Genomic DNA, 10,009 nt, shown 5'->3' on the forward strand with positions numbered 1-10,009 from the left:
GTTTGAGTCCCACTTGGGGTGCCTTGTGATGGACTGGTGTCCTGTCCTGGGTGTGTCCCCTCCAGCCCTATGCCCTGAGTTGCTGGGTTAGGCTCTGGTTCCCCATGACCCTCTATGGGACAAGTGGTTCAGAGAATGTGTATGCGCATAGGTAGTGTTCCTCACATTTACCTGACACTTTTCTCCAAAGCAACAATGTTAAGGCTACAATTATTTACCCGTTTGTATAGCCAGATAATTTTACTGAAACAATTCAAAGTAAGTACCATAGCCAAGGGTACTACAGCTGGGGCATCAAACCTGTGGCCATTGGGTCCAAAGGCAGCACCAGCACCTCTAACCACTATAGACCCATCTATGTGTCATTATAATGCCGGCCTTGGATACGAACGGTGTCCGAATGGCAGCCTTGACATAAATTCCAACTCTGCGAAGCTCCCAATGTTCATTTTTGTTGAGACTGACTCACAGAGGTCCTCATACAATACTGTGGTAATTTTTGAGGCTGTACTTTTGGGGCATTTTGCAACTATCCTCTGACGTGTCTGTCAGTCCCTGCCGACGAGCTGCGACTTTTGACCGCTGTTCCTCTTTGTCGATGCAGCATCTCCACGTTTGCCATATGCCGTCTTTATTTCTCAGACCGTCCCCATGTTTACATAATAAATTTTTGTGAACAACCAAAGTGCAGTTTGGGCACTGACCTTTTGCCCTCTTTGTAACTCTGCTAGTTCCCTCATGTGGCTTTGAAAACTCACATGAAAAGTGTTGATTGTCGGAGCTGTTACAGCCACACACACACTGCTAATGGGCAATCAGCCTGATATGACTGACCATTGCAGGTGTTTCAAACTGTGATTCAGTCACACACACACACACACATTTTCAGAACCGCTCGTCCCATACGGGGTCACGGGGAACCGGAGCCTACCCGGCAACACAGGGCGCAAGGCCGGAGGGGGAGGGGACATACCCAGGACGGGACGCCAGTCCGTCACAAGGCACCCCAAGCGGGACTCGAACCCCAGACCCACCGGAGAGCAGGACTGCGGTCCAACCCACTGCGCCACCGCACCCCCTGTGATTCAGTCACTTGAAGATTAAACTCCTTTTTCCTATTTCTGTCACGACGTACCTCCTGTATCTCCCTCCTCGTCTCTCTCCGTCGACGTAGTTTCCGAGAGGTCCGAAATCAAAAACGTGCAAGTTCTCAGTTCCGGCTCCATCGTGGTGGAATGAGCTCCTTGTGTCCCTCAGAGCTGCTGAATTCCTCCCAGCACTCAAGAAGGATCTCAAACTCATCTCTTTCACAGCAACTCCTCTCCTGATCTTCTAAATGATACTTAAACTTGAACTGTATTATCTCTTTAAAAAATGTATGTCCCAGCAGTTACAAGCAACTACTCCTGTAATTTGTGCTGGAAAAAGTTGCATTACACTGAATGACTGTGTTGCGAATATCGTATATCTGCACATGTACCTCTCCTTCCGTTGGTGAAATACACTTCTGTTTCTTTGGTCTGCGTTGTGTGTCACTTACAAGTGTGCGCTAAATGAATAAATGAAGATATAAACAGAGTAGTGGTGAGAAGACATTTTGTCTAGAACTCATTTGCCAGATTCTCATTGTCACACATAGTAGGTAAAGAATATGTGATTAAACAAATGGCCCATGAAAAGGTACAAAGCGGATACGGTACATCTTTATTGAACGTACTGGTTCAATACGTATTCGGGGTGGGGTGACACAGTCAGACTGCAGGGGGCGGTGGATGTGGGTTCAATCCCCGATCGATCTGTGCACAGTTTGCTTGTTCTCACTGCATTCGTGTGGATTTTCTCCAGGCGCTCTGGTTTCCTCCCACAGTCCGGAGATATGTTTCCTCTAAACCATCTGCAATGCGTATGTGTGTTTTATACACTACTCTAGGGTATATATGCAGGTGAATGGTTATAGGTAGTGTACTATAGTACATCTAGCAATGTAAATCACCTTGGATTAACATGTGAGCTAAAAAAAAAAAAAAAATTACACACCGGAGTCACTGAATGTCGCTTTGGAGAAAAGCACCTGGGAACTGAGCGGAAGTAAATGTGTGCTGGCTCTGCCCACAGTAGGTACAGTAGGGCCTACAGGCAGTCAGAGGACAAACACTTTGGAAGCGGTCACTGAGGCTGCAGAGGGGCTATCTAGATGGCTGTAGATCAGGAGAGACGAGCCTTGGGTACAAAGCAACACGACCTGGACGCAGGTGGGGGTCGGATCAACCCAGGTCCGGTCGCCTGGGCGAGGGTGTCTGATGTTGAAAGAGTAAAAACACCCAGTGAGCCTAGGTTACATCCCCGATGATGCGTCCAGGTGTGATACAAACAAGGAGAAGTGTGTGAACCTCTTGGAACAGAGGGTCACTGGAGTCTGGGTTTCCAGTCAATGTGATGACATGTGGTTGCTGGTTTGAGTGGCCCTGTCCTATAAAGGAGTCCCACAGTTTCGGTTACCTGTGCGTCACTGAAGAAACCTGCGGAAGCAGAGCAACCCCCCGTCGTGAGACGTGACGACTTGTTGAAGCTTGTAAAGCAGACATGAAGACGTGGATGGGGACAAGGCGGAAGTTTACCTTACCTGCTCGGTGGTTGACACCTGATTACACGGGTCGACCCTGCTCTTCCTCAGGCAGTTCATACCTGTGCGGCCGACAGCGGAGACAGACGGCACTTAATACACAGCGGCGATTTGTAGAAAACACCTTACGAAAGGCCGAATGTCCTCCAGTCCAGTATAAGAGACTTTAAATAAAAACACCAGCAGCGAGAGTCGTTCGCACAGCGAACGTCCTCGTAGAGAGAGACAGGACTCCCCAGTGGGGGGCGCTCTACTCGTACAGTAGCTACGAGAGAAGTGCGGGAAACACTGTCCATCCATGACATACGACTTGTACACGGCGACACATTGTGTCCTCTTCCTCTTACTGAGTCACCAGGCTTCAGGGCCTCATTACCTGACACTCTTCACCTGTGTGTCCCTGTCAGCTTACAGCTCAGCGCTTCACACCCTCTACACTTGGGTTGTGGGGGGTCTCCTATGAAACATTGCTGAAGGAGCGAACCTCTGTGGTTCTGGTCTCAGACGTCAGTCCGATCCAGCCCAACATCACTTGACAATGTGCATTAAAGTTGGATTCAAGGTCCGACGAAGAAGCACCCGCCCCAAACTCAGGCGCTCGACCTTCACGCTGCGACTCCTGCGCACGAAATCCGCACGCAATTCAGCGTGTCTGGCGTCGATCGTTCGGCTTCACTTACGTCTGCAGGGATTTCTTTTCAAGTACGTCCCGACCACGGCTCCGGCCACCGCTACGGTCACGAACACCGAGAGCACGATGGCCACGGTGGAATCGTGGGAAGCACCTTTGGAGGGAAACAGATTAAATGTCCAACGGTAACTTAGAGCACAAATCAGCACAAATCACCGCACGGCTGTGGAACGACAACTTTCAGTGTTCCTGATCATCTGCTCATCGAAGCGCATGGGCAGACCGCAGCATTCATTACCGTATTTACTCCAGTGGAACTCGCCCTCATCATGTGTTTCGCGGCCCTAATTTTACCGTACGAAAAAACAAATTAAAACGTTTCCCATATACCTCGCACACGAACAAAGTTTAAAAGTGTAAGAAACACATAAGCGATGTTGTTCCGGCAGTTTCAGGTATTTTGGAATTCGGTTAAAGAGAATCAGCATTTCAACGATCATCGGCCCGCCTTTGTTGTTGAGTAGAGCAAATTTTTGTTAATGGCGAACCGCTCGTGTGCGTAGAAGCCGACCGTTGTTGTCCGTCTCGCCTCTGCTTTCACATCACTTCTCATCAGTCACTCATGAAGCTTTCTTCCCAGCGTATCTCACACACACACATTTTCTGAACTGCTTGTCCCATTTGGGGTCACAGGGAGTCAGAGCCTAGCCTGGCAACACAGGGCATAAGGCTGGAGGGGGAGGGAACACACCCAGGACGGGATACCAGTCTGTCGTAAGGCTCCCCGGGCAGGACTCGAACCGTAGACCCACCGGAGAGCAGGACCCGGTCCAACCCACTGCGCCACCGCGCCCTGCCCGATGTATCTCAGGTTTTCTCAATTACTGGCAATTTGTGCTTGAAATATGGAGAAACGTTCAAATTACTCAAACCTGTTGATTTTGCGGAAAAACATGGCAATGGAGCAGCAGGGCGTCGGTTCACAGCGAGCGAGTTTAAGGTGCGATATCGGCGCAAACAGAAAGGCGCTTTACGAAAGAGCAATGAGCGAAGAAGAGCGTTCCGAGGACCTACGTGTGCAAAGTGTGCTGCGCTGGAGGACGAGTTATTTCTACGTGTGTCGGGTTTGCGTAAGACGGTCGCTGTGTTTCGCACGAAATGTGACGTTTCGAAGTGGCAAAACGAGGGATCGGTCGCACGGATCTGAAAGTTGCATCACGAGATTCACGAAGAGTAAAAAAGCGTTTCCCTTCGTCGAAGGACATCTCTTTGCTAACGGATGCCGAAAGATTTTCAGGATAAAGTGATGGATTTTCATCGCCACGCGATTCGACTTGGAAGAACAATAACTACGTCATCGCAAATAGCTGATGGCGATCAAACCGCCCGATTTTGACACGACGCACCAAACAACGTCAGTTTGACTTTTCCCTGAAGAACTTTAGGTTCCGAAACATCCCGCAAAAACCTCACGGCCCCATTTTTCGACTCGAATTTTGGGGAAAAGGTGCGAGTTCGACTCGAGTAAATACAGTATCTATGATCACCGAGGGGTTTGGACCGCAGCCGGACCGCCGGCCCCGCTGCGCTACGAACGTACGGTGGCGGGAGAAGCACCGAAGCACTTTACTGATGTACTGACATGCGAATAAGTCCATCTCGTAGACCGGGTCGCTCTTAGCCTCACTCTTTGGGTTACGGAACACGCAGGTGTAACTCTGACTCAGGAATCCGGTCCTTCCGACGGTCAAGGTGTTTCCCTCCTTCAGCGTCTCTCTGTTCTTCTTCCACGAGTACTCGGCGTACTCCGTCTCCTTTCCCACACAGGTCAGGGTGCACCGGCTCTCGCCGCACGATTTGCTCACATGAGGTTTGGACACGGCTTCTGCAAAAAAACCAAAGGCTGCAGCAACGAGCGAAGAGAGGAAACGTTTGCTTTGCGGAAAAACTCGTAAAACCACCCGGTCGGCGGTTCGGTTTTGAGGGAACCCGCCCGCACGCGGCCGAGTACACCGATACCGTGCGTCACGCCCCCCGGCGGTCTGCACCTTGGGCCGAAACCCGATCACCTTTACGCCCTCGCGGTCCCATCCAATTCCCTCCGTTCTGTTCCCTCGGTTCTCTTCCTCTTCGCTTGATTCCCACCGATCCCAGTGACCCTGAGGGCTCCTGTTACAGAACCCGCGGCGCGATGCTATTTTCTTTCGCTCGGACCTGAAAGACGTTGGTTCCGTGAGCTCGGTAAAGCTCCTCAGCGGGATGATGAAGAGATTAAAAGGTCAGTGTTCGCTGTTTCATTCCACTCTTATAAAAAGTAACTAAAAAACAAAGAACAGTTTCACCTGGACCACGGTACTGCAGCACACCAGGGTGACAGCAGCCTCTGACACACTGGTCACCGCGGTCACCACAGGCTTCAGGTGTTCTTAGGACATCGACTCGAGCACAGCCGTATGCAACAGCCTTGGGGAATCTCGGCTCCATTTACAGCGATTCGTAGCATTCGGTTCTCTGCGGGCGGCAGCGTTTCTACACGCTTTTGGAAATCGGTCAATCGTACAGCGAGCTGGTGACAAAGCTGAAAGAAGATGACTCACCAAGAAACAAGTCCATCTCGGTGAGAGGGTCACTCTCTTTCCCACTCTTAGGGTTGCTGAACACACAGCTGTATCTTTTATGCAGGTCTCCGCTCTTCTCCACCATCAAGGTGTTTCCCTCCACATCCTTCACGGTGTCGCTGTTCTCCTTCCAAGAGTACGTGGCGCTCTTCGTCTCCAGGCCCACGCAGGTCAGGGTGCACCGGGTCTCGTTGCAGGACGCGGTCACGGTCGGTTTGGACACGGGGGCTGCGGAGGGACAGAAACGCTCTTGACTGTACTAATACCGTACTAACATTATTAAGACTGAAGAAGCACAGTACTAATATTGTAGTAACACTGTTTGAATGCTGTATTGATGCCCTATTGACCGTAACACTGTACAACTGTTGTATGAATACTGTACTAACACTGTATTAATAGTGTAGAAAAAATGCACCAACGCTGTACTTTCACTGCACTAATACTGCACTAATACCGCATTAATACCACACCAACGCTGTACTATCACCGCACTAATGCCGCACTAATACCACACCAACGCTGTCACGTGCTCCATCGGCACAAACGCACACATCTATTCCATCGTCAACCAATAAATCACAACTTACTCAGTACCGTCAGGGTAAATTCCCTTGCGCGTCCTTTATTGTTCACGGTAACGGTGTATTTCCCTTCGTCTTCAGGTTTTAACCCTTTCAGTACCAACGCCCCCGTGGTGAGATCGAGGACGCACTGCTCTGCGCTCCTGCATCTGGGGTAATATCCCAGCGCACGGCCAGTGACCCACTCTTCTATTATTTCCTTTTCTTTCTCCCACGTGATCCTGCCGATGGTCTCGTCCACTTTCGGATCCAGCAGAATCTCTTCTGCTATTAATCCATAGAGGAGCTCAGCTGTGCAGCGAGGACAGGAAACCAGTTATTGCACAAGCAGAACATCATCTTCACAGGGCGACCAGATCACGCGCGGGTTATTGCCGAGACACGAAAGAAACAGCACAACGTGGCTCGGTAACCTGAAGGTTATTGGTTCGGATCTCCTTATCCACTCCTGCGGCCCCACCGTGGAGAGAAGGAGAGCAGGCAGAGTAAGTGCTGGGTTAGGTTTCAGCAAGGTAAGGGAGGGCACAGGAAAGTGGTTTACCGTGGTCTCTTTCCATGAGTCCTTGGGTTGTGAACACGGTAATAACATTTTCATGGCAGATTTTTAGTTATTTTTTGAAAAAATGTCTGCGTGTGTGTGTGTGCATGTGTATTTTGTATTTATGTTTTATATCCTCGAAAAAAAAGTGTATTTATTGCCTCCTTTCTTTGGCAGAACTCTCAGTTTTTCAGTAATTGTTCAAGATCTTCATAACAGTTATGCCTACATTAAAAAAAATCCACATGTAATAAATACGAAAGAGATCAAAAATATGTGGCTGTCGAATGACTGCGACAGCACTAATAAGGCTCACGTGAGTATTCATTTTATTAATTTTTTTGCTGCCGCAATCCATCGCTTCCTCCATATTCTGCTGCGCTCACCTGTCACACACAAGAACTTCGCTGTCGTGTAAATGGGTCTCGATCCGTCACGTATTTCCCCAGAATACTCTCCCTCCTGGTACTTCTTCACATTGAGCAGCACAAGGGATCCATTGCTGGTTACATCTCCTTCCTTGCCTAAAAGGACCGTTCCTCTGTACCTGTCAAACATCGTCACGCCGTTGCGCCTCCAGACCAGATCATTGTCCGGCGTGAACTCGGAATAACCCAGCGGGACGATCGCAGCGTCTCCGGAAACAGCGGTCACATCGCACTGCTGGGCTGTGGGGCGGAGAGAAGGGGGGGAATTGAAAGCTGAGTCGAGTCAAGGGTGGGCGGAAGACAGTAAACGCACACACACACACACACACACACACACACACACACACACACGGTAACACTGCAGGACCAGGAAGGTCTTCACAGTCGTAGTGACACGTCCACATTTAGACACTTTATGTACATGTTGCTGATTAATCCACATTAAGGGAGACTCCTTCACTGAGCACCGTCCCCTAAAGGTGTGTGTGTGTGTGTGTGTGTGTGTGGAACTCACATCAATATTGTGCTTTGACCTTTTTCACTGAGAAGTATTAGAAAAAAGTGGACACTGCTGTGTTCATACATGAGAAACTAGAGAAAAAGCTACAAAGTAAGAGAGGAATTAAAAAGATTTGGGTGTAACTCACAACATGTGTAAAATCACAGTAATCAGTAATAGTAGCAGCTTTTACCGCATACAAAGCCAACGCAAAAGCAATTGAAATCAACGAAAAGATGCCCGCAAACTCCTATTCCGTGGTGATTGTTGACCCAGCTGTCCCATAAACACAAACAACGTTGCGAAGGGCAGACAGGAGGCGTAAACACCGTGGAAGTGAGTTGAACGAATGCGGCCCCACGCCGCTATTGCGCTTCACTGCTCTTTACCGCCATCTGTCTTCTCGGAGGGTAAACGCAGATCCAAGCGATCGCCGCGCACACTCTAGTTCACACAGCAACTGCTCATGGAAACATGGCAGGAAACTCAAAAATTGTCTTTGTGTTCCAAAATTCATAAAGTGAATGTTTGCAATGAAAGATGTGAATGATTCCTTTGAAGGAACCAATGAGAACATCAATAAAGTGTCATTGAAATATGTTTTCAGGTCAACTAGTGAGAGACCCAAAGGTTGCAGGTTCAAATCTCATCTCTTGCTGTATTACCCTTGAGAGGTACTGAACCTACAGTGCTCCAGTAAAATTCCTCAGCTGTGTAAATAAGTGTAAAGTACCTCAACACTGTAAGTTGCTTTGGAGAAAAGTGTCATACAAATAAATAAATGTGATTAAATTGCTCTGAACTGTTTTTCAATCCTGGTTCTTATGTGAATTGAGTTCATTCTGAAAGGTAGAGAGACTACTATAACTGAGGTAAAAACACAGTAAACGGAACAGAACTCTGGGTGGGACCTGAGAGCAGGGCTGTTTGTTCCACGGGATGTGTCATTTCATTGATGTTCGCGCAACTAATTCCGTTTCCATGGCAACATCAACAAACTGGTGTAACGGCTCAATATTAATGTATATTTTCAGTACTGTACTATAGTAAATGTTACGTTACAATGCAATAGAAGCCCATATCAGCTGCATTCAGAGTTTTCTTCACTGCAAAGACGCTTTAAAGTGCATACCATGATTTTACCATGAAAAGATGAAGTTTTTTCGGCCAGTGGAAATATGGCTTTCATATTCATTCATTCATGTTTCTGCTCTCCTTGCTGGTTTAACATGTCAGTAAATAACACAGTAACACCAACACGTTGTGCTTCATTTTAAAGGGCTTTTTTTTTTATCCCAGACAAACGGAGAAACGGACCGGTTCGTGTCGCCATACGACTCATGGTGATACTTCAATTCAGCTGTACACGATAATATTATTATTATTAGTTTATTAAGAATTATTTATTACTTAACAACAACAACAACAACAACAACAACAATAATAATAATAACAAACAGTTTGTTAATAAAGTGTTTAGTGCTACACTGTCGTCGGCCAGACTCACACAGACAGAGAGGAAGGATGAACTTACCGAATGTGACACAAAATCGCAGCAAAATGATGAGAAAAACGCAGTAAATGTCGAGTCGCTCCGTTTGTAGAAATTGTACCTCGAGCTTCATCGCTTTTCACATCATTGTCATATTATGATATGGAAGAGCTGAGAGTGCGGTAAACGTGGTGTTTTACTCCATCATGAGCACAAACGGCCGGGCCGCAGTTTGTCGCATAATTAAAAAGAGCAACGGAAGTGACACAGTGGTCACACACACGGGGTGGTCACACACACACACACACGTTCACACACGCGTTCACACACACGGTCACACGCATTTACACACACACTCACTGACTGACTTACACAGATTTACACGTCACACAGCCAGGTGTGACCGAAGACACACTTTGCCGACTAGTTCTGAGAAAGAGAAGAAGCTCTGTCTGTGTGTCTGTCTGTGTGTCTGTCTGTGTGTCACTCCTCGTCTTCTTACCGCGAAATACTTGTTTGCACTGATTTCACTTTTTACGAACAGTGATTCGCGGCGCCTCTTCAGTTACGTACAATTTCACGGTTGAGGTGCTCTG

General features: G+C 48.1%; 1 protein-coding gene across 2 annotated transcripts; it reads right to left on the bottom strand.

The window, feature by feature from the left end:
- Positions 1–1,693: 1,693 nt before the first annotated feature.
- LOC108926891 (uncharacterized) lies at positions 1,694–9,637 on the bottom strand. Of its 2 annotated transcripts, XM_018739871.2 has the most exons (9): positions 9,456–9,637; positions 7,381–7,662; positions 6,463–6,747; positions 5,852–6,100; positions 4,897–5,139; positions 3,304–3,408; positions 2,624–2,685; positions 2,500–2,519; positions 1,694–2,297 (listed from the first exon to the last, which is right to left on the bottom strand). In XM_018739871.2, exons 1-9 carry the CDS (start codon positions 9,544–9,546, stop codon positions 2,141–2,143), a joined length of 1,494 nt encoding a protein of 497 aa, XP_018595387.2. In that variant the 5' UTR covers positions 9,547–9,637; the 3' UTR covers positions 1,694–2,140. The 2 variants fall into 2 exon arrangements, with proteins under 2 accessions (XP_018595387.2, XP_018595389.1); XM_018739873.2 differs by having other exon boundaries at positions 2,217–2,519; positions 4,942–5,139.
- Between the last annotated feature and the right edge of the window lie 372 nt (positions 9,638–10,009).

This window comes from Scleropages formosus, chromosome 14 (genome assembly GCF_900964775.1).
Source record: "Scleropages formosus chromosome 14, fSclFor1.1, whole genome shotgun sequence".
In the NCBI taxonomy this organism is placed as follows: Eukaryota; Metazoa; Chordata; class Actinopteri; order Osteoglossiformes; family Osteoglossidae; genus Scleropages; species Scleropages formosus.

What these genes read in the sequence shown, in the direction of transcription:
- LOC108926891 (XM_018739871.2), bottom strand. Translation starts at nt 9,546, where the DNA reads ATGAAGCTCGAGGTACAATTTCTACAAACGGAGCGACTCGACATTTAC. An exon ending in GAAGTTCTTGTGTGTGACAG is followed by an intron (nt 6,748 to 7,380) that starts GTGAGCGCAGCA and finishes CTCGCTGCACAG; the next exon opens with CTGAGCTCCTCTATGGATTA. An exon ending in GTTTCTTCAGTGACGCACAG is followed by an intron (nt 2,298 to 2,499) that starts GTAACCGAAACT and finishes TTTCAACATCAG; the next exon opens with ACACCCTCGCCCAGGCGACC.